At 49.9% G+C, this 14,912-nt stretch overlaps 1 protein-coding gene across 1 annotated transcript in view; it reads left to right on the top strand.

Annotated features, from left to right (window-relative positions):
* The first annotated feature begins 10,577 nt into the window (after window positions 1–10,577).
* Sdk1 (sidekick cell adhesion molecule 1) overlaps window positions 10,578–14,912 on the top strand; it is a 952,579-nt gene continuing 948,244 nt past the window's right edge. Inside the window, exon 1 of the mRNA XM_051161155.1 lies at window positions 10,578–10,821. Coding sequence (XP_051017112.1) covers window positions 10,578–10,821 — 244 coding nt within the window. The remainder of the gene's footprint in view (window positions 10,822–14,912) is intronic.

Raw genomic sequence — 14,912 nt, 5'->3', positions numbered from 1 at the left:
TATCCAGAGACTTTAATTCCGGATGCTCTTACTCCAGCTTATCTCCCTGGTGCCTTCTCAGACGCCGCACACTCTAACACCCATGTGTCCAGTGAGCCTGTGTGCAGATGTCCCAGAGATACACAAAGGTTAACAGATTCAAGGCAGAGGGAATAGCTCCATTGCTGAAAAGCACTTGCCACGCAAACATGAGGATGTGAGTTTGGTCTTCAGTTTCTACATAAAAAGCCAGGTGTGTTGCCTCATGGTTGAGGAGATAGAGACAGGGCCAGGGTCAGGGGTTGTGGGTTGTCCTTGGAACTCACAGGCCAGCCAGCTCAGTCTCGTTGTTGAGTTCTGTGGTCAGTGAGAGGTTTTGTTTCAAAAACTGAGGAGAGTGATTGGGGAACCCACCTGCTGTCATCTTCTGACCCCTGAACACACCCATGCATGCACACACCTGCGTGTGCGCACACTTCCCGCACACAGAACATAATCTAAGGGCTTGACTGATTGAAAGGTCAAATCTGAGTACGTGAGACCTGGTGGCACCCAGAGGAAGGACAGCAGGTTACCAAGAAGAGACTTGATACCCTATGAGCATATACAGGGGGAGGAGGTCCCCCTCAGGAACAGTCATAGGGGAGGGGAATAAGGGTAAAATGGGAGGGAGGGAAGAATGGGATACAAGGGATGGGGTAACCATTGAGATGTAACAAGAATAAAAATTAATTAAAAAATTTAAAAAAAGAAAGGTTAAATTTTTGCTTGTCTTCTGACTCTCCATCCTTTCTGTCCTGCCCTCTCCTCTCAGAAGAGGGAGAGCCAGGCTCTAATTGAGAGGACTGGAAGCTTTTAAGAGTCTGCCCATTACCCTGAGCTGTGGCTAGTAGTTCTTCAGTGACTCCTTAAGGTGCCCCACTTTTTCATCCCAGCTAATGTTAGCACCTAATTAACAGTGACAGACAGTGGTTTCCTAGCAGGTCTCCTGGCTTCTGATCTGGTCCAACCCCAAGCCAGCCCATGGCCTGATTTTTTTTTCTTCCAAAAATAATTCTGATCATGTCATTTAAAGACCTTAGGAGTGGAGGCATATGTAGCAGAAGGGGGTAAAATGCTTGCCTGGCGGTTGCGAGGGCCCTGGTCCCATCTCTAGTTCAGCCCAGAGATCACTCTTTCTGGGTTTTTCACCTTCTTCACCATGGGATTTAGATGCTGGGCTTTTGCATCTAATGTTCCTCCCACTGGGAGCCCATTTGTTGTCTTTTTTGCTGTCATCATTATCATCACCATTACTATTATTATCTTGAAATTATGTGCATGTCTGATGTCTTAGTTAGAGTTACTTTTGCTATGGTGAAACACCATGCCAAAACCAAAATAAGGTGGAAGGGTTTTCTTTGGCTTACACTTCCACGTGATAGTCCATTATTGAAGGAAGTTGGGACAAGAACTCACACAAGGCAGAGGAAACCTTGAGGCAGGAGCTTATGCAGAGGCTACAAAGGGATGCTGCTTACTAGCTTGCTCCTCTTGGCTTGCTCACTTTACTTTCTTATAGAAGCAGGACCGCCAGGCCAGGGATGGCACCACCCACAAACAGCTGGGCCTTCATACATCAAAACTAGTAAAGAAAATGCTACACAAGGCTTGCCTACAGCCAGATCTGATGGAGGCATTTTTTTTTTTTCAGTTGAGGCTCCCTCCTCTCCAATGACTCTAGCTTGTGTCAAGTTGACACAAAATTAGTCAGCATAGCTGACCCCTTTCCAACGTGACACACAAAACACATGACTGTTAAGTCAGAACCTTTCCTCTCTAGTTCATCCCCCGCCCCAAACCACACACTAATATCAACACTACGTTATAAACATTCCAAAGCCTTTAAACATTAAAACACATAAAGAGCCAGGCTCTTTAAAACATCTAGTCTCTTTTGAAATCCAAAGTCTTTTGAGACTCAACTGTGGACTCCCATAAGATAAAAAATAAATTAAATAGTTTCTTACTTCAAGAGGGAAGAACCAGGCCACAGTCACAATCAAATCAAAACCAAACCAGACTCCAACAGTGGAAATAACTCTATGTTCAGTATCTGAGATCTGCTCAGGACCTTCTGGGCTCCCCCAATGAGCGTGTCACTTCTCCAGCTCCGCCCCCTGCAGCACACACGGCTTGTTCTCTAGGTTCCGGCTGGCTGCACTCCACCCCTGCTGCTATTCTTGGCCATCCCGTGGTATTGGCATCTCCAAAACTACTGATGTCCCTTGCTACAACTGGGCTGCGCTTTCACCAATAGCCTCTCATTGGCTCCTTTCATGGGGCCAAGCCTCAGCTTCACGTGCCACTGAGGCTGCGCCTTCATCAATGGCCTCTCCTGACCTCTCACAGTGCCAAGCCTCAGCTGCTCTCCATGACCCCTTCGTGCCTTCGAAACCAAGACCACCGGGGTGACTCTTCCGGTACCAAGTTCAGCTGCCAGCACCAGGTGTAACCGGGGGCCACCTCTGGAACACAGCTTCTGTGTGCTGGCCATGAGGAAGCATTTCCCAGAAGACTTCACCTCAACGATGCTGGGCTCTTTTTAATCATTGCTGATTCCCAGCTGTCCCATTTGTTCCAATAAAGCAACAGTTTCACGTCAGTGGTGCTGGACTCTTGTTAACTGTGGCTGACTCATCAGCCCCAGCTGACCAAACTTTGGGGGAAAAAAAAAAAAAAGCCATTGAACTCACTTATTCAACTAGACTGACCAACCAGGGAGCACCAACAATCTGCCTGTTGCCCTCTCTCCAGCGCCAGATGTATGCCTCCGGTCCCCAATTTTATGTGTCTGCATGCTGGCAAGGCAAGCCCTTGACAGTTACTCTATCTCAGTAGTTTTCCTCTTGGATCTTTGAGAAAATGGTCTCACTCTGTAGCCCAGGCTAGCTTGCAACTCACTGTGTAGCTTAGGGTAAAAATTAGAGGCAATCCTTCTTTCTTGGGCTCCTGAGTGCTGAGATTACAGGCACGAGCCACCTTTCCTGGCTGATTCAATGTGTTCACTCTGAAGTTTTCGGCATAGACATTACTTCCTTGAGAACACTTGTCTGGCTTTCTCGAAGCTGCAGCCTGCCTCTTAGACAGCCCAGTGTCCTGGCACTTATCATCAATTATATCCTTTGTCTCTTGTGTGAACTGGCACTGGGGCCAATCAGAGGACCAACCAAAACTATCAAGTGGCACACACCTTTGATTCTAGTACTCAAAGAGGCAGAGGCAGGCTGATCTTTGTGAATTTGAGGCCAGCCTCGTCTACAGAGCCAGTTCCAGGCCAGCCAGAGCTACATGATGAGATCCTGTCTCAAATCAATCAGTCAGTGAGCCAATCAATCAAAAAACACCTCCTGAGAGTGACAGTGGAAGGGATAACTTTCCACCCACAATGATCAAACTTGAGTGTGTACTGGGATTGCCTGGATGGCTTGTCAAATCACAGGCTGTGTGCTCTGGCTCCAAGTTCTTGGTTCAGTAGTTTGGGGCTGATAAAACTGACAGAAGCTGGGCCGGTAAGGAGCTATGCTTCTGAGATGGAGGCATAGTGGTACAAGCCTGTCATCCCAGCGTTTGTGAGGTGGAGGCAGAAGGATCAGGAGTTCAAGGGCAGCTTCAGCTATATGGGGAGCTGAGGTCCTGGGTTGCCTGGAACCCTGTCTCACAACAAATGAGTAAGAAGATGTGCTTCATCCTATGTGGGATGCCTCGGAGTTGAGGGATACTTCTAAAGGAAACTGATAGACCTTTGGGTCGGGGGGGGGGGGGGGAGGAGTACTCCTCCTTTTCATGGCATCGCTCACTGGACACTTTTGTGAGGCTTTTGGAAATGTTGGAAGCGAGCTGGGTGGGCTCTAAGGGAACCAGAGAGCACACACCCCATTGGGACTCAAAGGCAGCACCTGGAGCTGCTCCTGGCTCATTAATAGGTTGCCAGGCAACGGAACAAAGGTGAGGCTGAACTGGGATTAGTAGTTGGCAGGCCTCTGAGAGAGAGCCACAGAGGGAAGCCTTCTCATCAGGGGAGGACCACAGGAGCCAGGTGGGAGGGCCCCTCAGGATGTGACTGGGGCTTTGGTTTGCACGTGGAAGACCACAATGTGGAGGTGAAGGCACATTCCGGTCGGTCGTAACTTGTCTTTTAATAGGATTGGGGATTATTTTTCTCAAAAGAACCACTGAGAACCCATGAGGGACATTTCCTAATATAGGTAAGAAATGACTTATTGGGTCCCTCATCATGTGCCTCTTACAAACAGGCTTTATCAATCCATTTTGAAAAACATTAAAAGTATAGAAAAACATAATTCCATGTATCCTGGTGGAAACCCTATTGTGAGTTTGGTATTTATTCTTTCAGGGAAAAAAAAAAAACCTACCACAGTTGGAGTTATTCTATATTTATTTGTTCTACAATGTTGTAAAAAAAAAAAGCCTTTAATTTTCTATAGTGGATGTTTCTTCATTGGCACTCTCAACCCTAGTTTAAAAAAAAATACTTTATTTTAGCTGTTATTGCTTGACTTTCTTGTTGTCTGACCATTTCATTCATACATTTAGATAACAAAGTTTGGCCACTTTCACCCCATTCCCCTCCGTCCCCTCCCCCCTCCACTGGCTACCTTCTTCCTAACGGTTCCTACTTTCATAGCCTCTTTGTGTGCCTCTCTCTGGATTTAACTAGCTTGACTTGTTCCAGTGAGGTTGGGAAGTTATTCCGTGGAGCACTGACAGCTCATCAGTGGCCACACTACGGAAGAGTGTGGAGCAAAGGGCAAAGGTTAGCCTCTAATAGTTCTTCTGGGAGGGGTAAGGCCTCATGTCCCACCGCCCGCCCCGCCCCCCCCCCCGACCCCTGATTCTTGGTGAAATGGTGATGGGCCCAATCTGGTGCAAGTCTTTTGCAGATAACCATGGCTGTGGTGAGTTCATGAGCGGAGTGGCTGTGTCATGGGCAGAGGCCATCTTTTTGTGTGGCCTTTTCACTCTCTCTGCCCCTTCTTCCAGAATGTTCCCTGATCCTGCGGGTGGGAGAGTGTTATAGCTGTCCCAATTGCAGCCCTAGACTCTATTCTTTAACACTAACTACTTAACAGCCATTGAGATTTATTATGTGAATGTACCATATTGCACATTTGGGGTTATTATTAGCAATGTCACTTTATATGTAGGTGAGGTGTAAGGATCAGGCAATTTGAATTTAAAATTTAGCTATGGGGTGGGGGGCGCTGGGGTGATGGCTCGGCAGGGAAAATGCTTGCTGTGTAAGATTGAAGACTGGAGTTCAGATCCACGGCACTGCTGACATTGCTGGGTGGGCATAGTGGCCTGCCTGTAAATCCAGTGCTCAGGGCGCAGAAACAGGGACTCCCTGGAGGAAGCTGGTCAGTTCAATTAGCCAGAATCACAAGCCCTGGGTTCACATGAGAGAGCCTGCCTCAAAACGTGAGGTGGCGAGCAAGTGAGAAAAACACTAGATTTCAACCTCCGCCCTCCACAGGTTTGGCACACACATGAGCCACGTATGTATGCACACGCACGCACGCACGCACGCACGCACGCACGCACGCACGCACGCACGGAGAGGCAGAGGATCAACAAAAACAAAGCATGTAGGAAAATGACGTAATGAAAGCCTGCCACGTTTATACGCTAATTTAAGAAACAAAAATAAGTATAAAGTCTAGGTTTCCCTCTAGAATGGCCCTCTAATTTTTACCTTTACCAAACACATAGGAATGTCTGTTTTCCGTATCCCAAATGCTTGCCACTCCAAAGTCTTGGAACATTCTTTATATGGCTTTGAGCTTTTCATATTTTGGGTCCATGTTTTCTGTGTTTCTTGAAATGTCATTTTCTCCTTGTGCTTTCTTTCTTTTAACAGTGATTTATTTTCATCTTCCATTACATGTATATGTGGTTGCACTTGTACATGGGTGTGGTGCCCCTGGACAGCGGAGGGTGTTGGGTGTCTGAAGCTGGAGTTACAGGCGGTTGTTAGCAGCCTGAACTCAGGTTTTCAGTTGTCTCTTCAGCCTTCAGCTTCCCATACTGGTTGCTCATTTATTTTTCTTATCAAGGAAAAACCTATGTATACAGATATTAATATTTCATCCTCTGCCCTCAACCCCACCATAATGATGCTTTGGGGTTTTAATTCATGTATTTATCAGTGTTTTGGGAAACTACATATATTTTCTTTAAAAAAGAATCCTCGCTCCTTTACTTAGAAAAACTTTCTGCTCGTGTCATGCCCTACGAGAAAAGGATGGAGCAAGAGAACAAAAGAAGAGAGCAAAAGGCAGCGCTGTTCAGCTTCTTATTTAATTCCCAATGGCTGGCTGGCTGGCTGGCTGGCTGGCTGGCTGTGTGGCTCAGTGGTAGAATGACTGCCTAACAGGCACAGGGTTCTGAGTTCTTTCTCGGGACCATTTTCAAAAACAACAAAGCCCCTTACTTCCTAAGAGACAGAAAAGACGTAATCAGTTCCCCAAAAAAGAAATAGGAATCACTCAGAAGTCTTGTTTCAGTTCATATTCCAGTCCAGCAGGCTAAGGGCGAGGTTGAAGAGTATTTTGCATCTGTCCCCAGGTGAGGCTGATGAACCATCGGCCTTGCCTACAGTAGCCAGTATTTAAATTGTAACAAGGCTTAGCCAAGTGTGGTAGCAGCTGCCTGTAATTTCTAGCAAGCTAAGGTAGGAGATACATCTTGTGGTTGAGGCTTTGCCACAGGGAGTCAGCCTGCCCTACAAAATGACACCTCACCCAAACACACAAACAAATCTAACAAGGGGAAGGGAAGTCACTGATAGCCTTTTTAATGGCTATTCTCTCCCTCCCTCCCCTCTGGCCCCCGCCCCCGTGTGTGAGTGTGTGTGTTTCTATGTAATTAATCAGAGGCAAATGCTATTAGAAAGAAAATGGAAAAAGAAAGAAAGAAAGAAAGAAAGAGAGAGAGAGAGAGAGAGAGAGAGAGAGAGAGAGAGAGGAAATAGTCATAGCCTTTTTTTCCCTCTTTAAGTTCCAGGGTTTGAACAGAGGAGCTTCGTGCATGCTAGACTTATGTTCTGAGCTGTATAACTTGTCCCTCTCTTTACTCTTTATTTTGAGACAGAGTCATTAAGCTCCAAGACTGGCCTTGAATCTGCCACCTTGGTGCCTCAGTCTTTGGATTAGCTGGGGTGACCAGCTTTCGTTACCAGGTCTGGCTTGTAGTTCATTTTCGGAGAGGAAAATGAGTTATGGTTATTGGTGTTCTGGTATATGTAGCTGAAGGGATTTAGAGGAGAACCTATACAAATAAAATGTTCTCTTCTTGAGGGCTTGTTGAGCTGGGTAAAATTAAAACGAAAGGTTAATTGGTGTTTGGGGATAAATGTCACAGGTCTGCTTGACTAGTTCCTCACCCCCAGCTCTACAAACTGGCCTTTTTGTATTATTATTTTGATTTGTTTAAGATTAGTTTATTTTATTGTGTGAGTTCATGCATGGTCTCTGGAACCAGGCTGGTATCAGGCGAGCCCCCAGCCACCCTCCCCAACCCCCATCTCTAGTCTCCACAACACCGAGGTTATAGGCTCTCATGGTCACATCTGGCTTTTAACATCGGTGTCGGGGATTCAAGCTCATGTCTTTGTGTTCACGTAGCATGCTCTCTTCCCCACGAAGACATCTCCTCAGCCTCTCATGATCTTCTTGCTCCGTCTCCCAAGCATTGAGACTATAGGCATGTACCACCATGGCTGGTTTCTCTCACTATTGTAATTAAATGGCTTTTTTTTTAGGGGTGGGGGTACGGGAGACTAGCTATCATCCAAGCACACTCCTCCAGATAGTGACTACTGGGTCCTGTAAAAGACATATGGGCTAGCTGGAGGCCTCTGGAGAGCCAGATTCTCGTTCTGCCTTTAACAGGGTCGGTTTGCATATGGTAAACCCTCCTGGCTTCATTTCTTCCACTGCAGGATGGAGACTGTAATAGAGCCTTACTTTCCCAGGATGCTTCAGGAATAAAACATTTCCCCGAGGGGTCCCCAGACCTTCTCTGTAGCAGCTCTGTCTTCTATCTTGATCTCCCATAAACTAACCGTACCCTGACTCGATTTTCTTCATTTGCAAGCAAGTTTGCATGAAGCTTTCTGCTAACTGCAAACTAAATCACAGGAAAAGGGGGGAAAAAAAGGCTGTGGACATTTCTGGAGTATGCAAAAGTCAAGAAGCTGCTGGAGTCCCTTTGGTGCTGCCCGCGGGATAAAGGCATAAAGAAATATATTATAGGTAATAGGGAAAGCTGAGCTGCAGGGCGAACCAGGAGCTGGCAGAGCAAGGGTGTTCCAGGACAAGCACCGCTACATGGGAACAGGGAAATCAAGACGAGGCATTTATTGAGTGTGCATTAGGTCACTTTCTTGCAACAGACTTGAGGGATGGGAATTAGTCTCAACTTTTTTTTTTTTTTTTTTTTTTTCTGGAAACTTAATCAGCAGTTTGCCCAAATTTCACAACTTGGAAGAGCAGAGCTAACCCTCTAGGTCAAATCTGTCTCACCGGTACATACTCAGTCCTCCCACCCCCATCACCCTCACCCATCTCTGAGCAAAGCAGAACTGCCTTAAAGGTGGAGAGGGCAAGATTTGAACCCTTGACCTGGGACAGGTCACTTGACCTTTATTAAGCATCGGTGACAGCAGTTTGGTAGGTGAGGTGGTGCTGCTGGCCGGCCCTGAGTTCCCGGAGCACAGCCGACCTTGCACATTTATCTACACTTGTGCTCCTGGCGCTGCAGATGCCCACATAGTTGGCAACGGAACTACAGATAACCGCCTTTCTCCACTCCCTGTCAGAACTCGCATGTTCTCCGGGTGTCATGGCTAAGGGGTCATGTCTCTTCCCCCAGCAACCACTGGGCCATTCTCTGACACATTTGGAATGCATTTTTATCCTTTGCTTTTCCGTAGCATGTGTAAGAAAGGGCAAAAGGCAAAGTCTGGGCTCTGATACAGTCCCTAACCCACCATCCTATCTGCCATCATCTCTGGGCCTCTGCTCCCTCAGTTTCCTTAACTGTTAAGGAACACAGATGTGTCTAGAGGCAGCTAAGTACCACGGCAGCTCCACGAACAGGACTTGGCTCTCAGTCACAAGTCTCAGGCCCTTGCCTAGGGCTTTGTGTTCACAGGGATAATTAACACAACAGTACTTGTAAGTTAACACAACGCACTTTCTAGGGAGCCATTGCCTCACTGGGCACACTCCTTGTCTCCTTGGCCTTCTAGTCATACATGACCTCACTCTAACACTATCACAAGCTCTCCAGCAACTCTCAAAAAAAACCTCGCAGGACTGGACTGTCACCTCCCAGTTCTCCCCTCCCACAAAAATCCCAGCCTCTAGGCTCCAGCGTGCTGAGTTCACCCCATAAACTCAGCTAATGGTTACCATATGCTGCCGAGGGTCCGCGCCCATCCCCATCTCTCCACCCCTGCAGGCTCCCCAGGCCCTGGGATGTCTGGTCCTTCCTCCAGATCTTCCCACAGCACAGCGGGAAGCGCCCTGTGCTGTGGTCCCGTTGGCCACGCATGACCTTGGACGCCTCTCCAAAACCATGTCCACTCCTCAGAATAGGCTGCGTGTTTGCGCCCCACGGTGCCTCGGGTTGCTGGGAATTGCAAACTCGATCGCGCGCCTTTCTCCTTTGCAGTGACAGCAACTTGGCTCGGAACCACCCCAGCATCAGAGTCCCTGGCTGGAAGCAGGGAGGTTCCCGGGACGCGAGGAGGGAGGGGCGTGCCCACCGGTCCACCGCTCCGGGAACCCGCAGGATCAGCCAAGTCTGTCGTGCAGGGGGTGGGGTGGGGTGGTCACCACACCCGGTGTCATCCCACCGACGGGCTGCGCTGCTCTGTTCAGCCCAGGAGACCCCGGGCAAAGGGGACTGGCGCGGCCCTTTGCAGAGCACGCCCCGCAGACAAGCCCGCCAGGGAAAGCGCGTGCCGAGACGGCGCGCCGGCTGCAATCCCAGTCGCGGATCCCTAGGGGGCGCAGCGGGCGCGGGAAGTCGCTCTGGGCCCCGGTACGAAATTGCAAGCGGGCGGGCGCGGCGAGTTTGAAAACAAGCGAGCGCCGTGGGGGCGGGTCCCGGGCGCGAGAGCCGCGGGGCTCCGCCAATCAGAGGCGGGCGGCGGGCGCGGGCGGCGCGTGCGGCCGGGCTGTGAATGGGGCGCGGCGGTCGCGGCGGCCGAGGCGAGAGCCGGCGCGCGGGCGGGCGCACTTTCTCCTCTGCGCCGGGCGGGGGCGGCGGCGGCGGCGGCGGCGGCAGAGGCGTTCTAGCTCAGCTCCCCTCAGAGAGCGCTGCGGGCCCGGCGCGCTGCGCGGCTGCGAGGAGCGAGGGCGACGTGCCGGGCATTTCCCCCCCGCTCGCTGACAACTTCTCCACGGCCCGGCTCGCTCTTCCCCGGAGCCCGGACGCCGCCCCTCGGCGCTCGCCGCTGCCTCAGCGGGGCTGCGCGCTCCCGCCTGCCCTGCCCGTCCCGCGGCGCCCGGGGGTGGCGGCTCCGCGGCATGGCCCGCGCCCGGCCCTCGGTGGCGGGCGGCGGTGGCGCGGCGCCCCCTGAGCGCGCGGGGCCCGGGCGGCCGCGGAAGAACCGGACCGGTCACTGCTGCGACCCCGAGCGCCCCGGGCTGCGAGCGGCGCCCCAGACCCCCGAGCCGGGCGCGGGCCGGCGGGCGGCAAAGTTGAGGCCGGGCCGCGGGTGGTGGGCGCTGCTGTTGCTCCAGCTGCACTTGCTGCGGGCGCTGGCGCAAGGTAGGTGCGGGCCTGACCGGGCTGAGGTGACACCCCCCCCCCGCCCTGAGGTGGACTTTGCGGGTGCCTCCCGGGGTGGGCTTTAGGTGTGCGCAACCCCCCCCCCACCCACCGATGTGGACTCATGACGCGCGCGCCGCCCGGGGTGACACCCCAGGGGTGGTGGACTTGGTGGTCGCCACCTGGTCTAGATTATGAACGGACCATCTCTGAGGTGACTTTGCAAGTGGACACCTAAGGGCTGGGCTTCAGGGTGTACATCCTTGGGGTGACACCCCAGGGTGTGCCTTGTAGGTACCACCCGGGATAGGCTGTGTTGTGAGTGGACACCTCTGGCCTGAGTTTCAGGGCTGCACAGTTTTAGGGTCACACCTTTGGGGTATCCTGTAATATCAGTGGATATTCCTGAGGTGACTTTGCAGCTGGCCACCTCTGGGCTGAGGTTGAGGAGTATGCAATCTCGAGTGACACCCCAGGGGAGGATTTTATGGGCGCCACCTGGTCAGTGTTATGAACGGACATCTCTGAGGTGACTTTGCAAGTGGACACCAAAGGGCTGGGCTTCAGGGGTGCACGATTTTGGGATGACACCCCGTGGTGTACTTTGTGGGCACCATCGGGGATGGGGTATGTTATGAGTGGATACCTTTGGACTGACTTTCAGGGCTGCCCTGTGTTGGGGTGACACCTTGGGGATGAACTATATGTTATGGGTGAACCTCACTGAGGTGACTTTGCAGGTGGATACCTCAGGGCTGAGCTGTGGAGTTGTACAGTCTTGGGATGACACTCCTGAGATGGACTATTGATGCGCAGCTCTAGGCTGGGCTGTCGGGGTGCACACTCCTGGGATGGACTCTTGGAATGGGCAGCACCTGGGATGGACGGTATTAGCTAGAATGGACGTCCGTGGGGTTAACGTTTAGAGATGGACACATCTGGGCTAGGCCTTGGAGGTGTGAAAGCCCAGAGCGCACACCTCTGGGATGGACTGTTTGGGCACCCCCCAGAGTATATGAGTACACATTCCCGGTGGACTTTAGGGTTGGCCCTCCTGGGGTGGGTCCTGTGGGCTGCATTCAGCCTGGAGCGGGCTATGGATAGGTAATCTTTGGGGATGTGCTTTGGGGATGGACACTCCTGGAGTAGATAACCCTGATGCGGGCCCTGGGCGCTTACACTTTGCATGGACTCTACAGATGGGTGCTGGCGGGAATGAACATCTTTGGGGTGGACTCTGAGGGTGCGCGCCACCTGTGGTGGATCCCCCAGGGTAGACTTTGTGGGTGCGGCGTGGAGTGGCCTCGGGGTTTTGGGCGTCCCTCGGTGCAGCGCTGGGAACTTTGGGAGCATTTAGCGTCCCCTACCCTCTGAATCACCGGGTCAGGACTGGGAGGCAGCTAAGGGGTTAATGCGGTGTGCCTCTAATCCGCGCTGCGATCTGAGCGCTGACACGGAGTAGCGATGGAGCCGGAGAATGTGCTCTGTGTGTTGCATTTTGTTTCTTTCTTTTCTTAAAAAAAAAAAAAAAAAATTATTTTTTTTTATCGGAACCTTGTCAGAACCTTTAAAGTTGAGCCCCAAGCCGCCGTGGCTTCAAAGAACGCCCAGCGCGTCCTATTGCACTGATTAAACACGAGCTGATTCGTATCTGAGTCTGCACCGCAGAGTCTTGTTAACGATGAGTGACATCCGCGGTGGACTTCAAATATCAAGTGCCAGTCACCACCAGCCGCCCTTTCCTTCCCCCTCCCCAGGCCTGTCCCCTTCCCCAGTCCCGATGCCGCACCCCAAGTGGGTGCCTTGTACTCCGTGGAGCAAAACTTTGGGGGCCCACAGCTTTGCCTCTCCAGGCTTTGTTTTTCTCCCTCCGGTTGGCTTCTGTTTGGAACCCGGAGGTGCTCTCTAAAACAAGGAAAGGGGATCTGCAGATTCCAGGTGACCTTTTGCTAAAGGAGATGGAATCTCTCCCGAAAGAGCTTTCCCTCCTAAATCTGGATTTCCCCTGCTTAAACCTGAAGCTTGCCAGTGCCAGTCAGCTTACTCTTGCCCAGGGAGGTTGCCAGTCTAAAAACATAAAAAGCAGACATAATCATGTTAACATGACTTTTGATGGAATCTTTGAAACAGATTAGTGAACCTGCTTTGCACTTGGTAGTTTAGAAAAATTAGCTTCCTAGTTCATTGCTTGTATCCCGTAATCTTACCGTGGTAAGGCACTGGGTATTTGGAGATTGCAGGAAACAGGAATATTATACTTAAATTATGAATAGCTGCGTTCTGTGTTATATGTGTTGTTTGAAAAAAAAAAACCCAATGATTTAAATGTGGTATTTAAAAGACTGACTTCAAAATTACAAGTACCTAGTAACCTAGCTTAACAAGTACCTAGTAACTTAGTATTCTTTTAAAAATTAATTAATTAATTTATATCCCAGATGGCAGCTTCCCCTCTCTCATCTCCTCCTAGTCCCTCCTGTCCCCTCCTTTCTCCCCCATCCTTCTGCCCTCACTTTCTCCTCAGAAAAGGGGAGGCCCCCCACATTGGCTGCAGTAGGACTAGGAGTCTTCTACTGAGGCTAGACAAGGCAGCCCAGTTAGGGAAAAGGGAACCAAAGGCAGGCAACAGAGTCAGAGACAGCCCAGGCTCCAAGCCTATCTAATGCTATCTGAGGGGCAGCCCTCTTCCCTGTAGTTTGGATAAATGCCCCCTTGCATGCTTTCTATATGCAAACAAACCATTTCTTTAACCCCTCCACACCTAACATATTCAGTTCACACTTTTGTGTGTGCGCATGCCCCTTTTTAACCTAAGGTGTGTTATCCAGAAGGAAAAGCGCTAACTGACTGGTATAAAATGGGATCTCTCTAGGTTGTCAGAGAAGCCAAACTCAAGAGACGAAATCCAGATCACTTAGGATGACCTTCAGAGATGGAGTTCAGTTTCTCTTCCCCCAAATAAAGGTGACTGTCACTTGGCAGTCGACTGTCCATTTGAAGATTAGCATACCACGTTGAGTGGTGGGAAGGAACACTTAGAGTCCTTGCTTCGAAGCGTGTCAGAGTGTGTCAGCTGCACCTTGCAGGCTGCTTAAAACATTGTCCTTTCTCAGTTGCAGTGTTAGTGAAAATCATTCATTTTTATACATGTATGTACTAAGGCAACCAGCCATGCTTTTCAAGGGGAGGAAATCATTTATTCCTTCTCTCCAGTAAAGACACAGGTACCCGTTTTACATTTATATGGTGCAAGAAAGTATGCAGATCTTCCAGTGTAAAATTTCAAATAGGTTGTCACAAATTTTAAATCCATCGACAGGTTTCTGTTCTTTGTGCTGTGTGAAATGTGTAATATATCCATCATTTTTTATATCATATTGAAAATTCATATTACAGAGGAGATGTCACCATTTGACAAAACCTCATGTATCTTGAAAATGAAAATTCTGGTGACGCTGTCGAGATTTCTGATGGGATGATGGGTTGGTCAGTCATAGGCACAGAAATGCATTCTCTAGAATCTTATCAGATAAAAATGTAACATTTTTGCATGGAACAGTTACCACTAAGTTGAAACTGTCATAATCCCATATTGATACTGTGCATCTATCTAAGGTTGTTCCTAATTCCTCTATAGGCCTTTCCTCTTAAGATATTTCCTATGGGTCCCTGTGGTCATGATTTCTAGCAGCAATGAGGGTAAGGTGATTACTAAGCACTATATATGTATGGCTGAAGTTACAAGCAGGGCATTCATTTCTGGCCATGATGTGAAGCACCAGGTTTGGATCTTGCAAGTGTAACTTCACTGTGTCCTGCCGTTTCTTCTGTATATGTGGAAACAGAGATTCTCATTATACTTATTTGTGTGTGTTTAATTGTTTACAACTTGTCTGGATTGCTAAAAAGCCCAGTTGTTAGTTCTGGAAGGCAGGTGGCAATGCGTGCTTTCTTTACGCGGTGCGCCAAATGTGAATGGTTCAGAAAAAGGGCTTCTGAGGCATGGGGCACATCATATGTACAGGGGTGGCCTGGGCTGGGGCTAAGGAGATAAAGGACAAGCCAGGCAAACACGAACACATGAGTTCAGA

The sequence above is a fragment of the Acomys russatus genome, chromosome 19 (assembly GCF_903995435.1).
Source record: "Acomys russatus chromosome 19, mAcoRus1.1, whole genome shotgun sequence".
Lineage (NCBI taxonomy): Eukaryota > Metazoa > Chordata > Mammalia > Rodentia > Muridae > Acomys > Acomys russatus.
The sequence above is the reverse complement of the archived record's forward strand: the minus strand, read 5'-3'. Positions and strand labels throughout refer to the sequence as shown.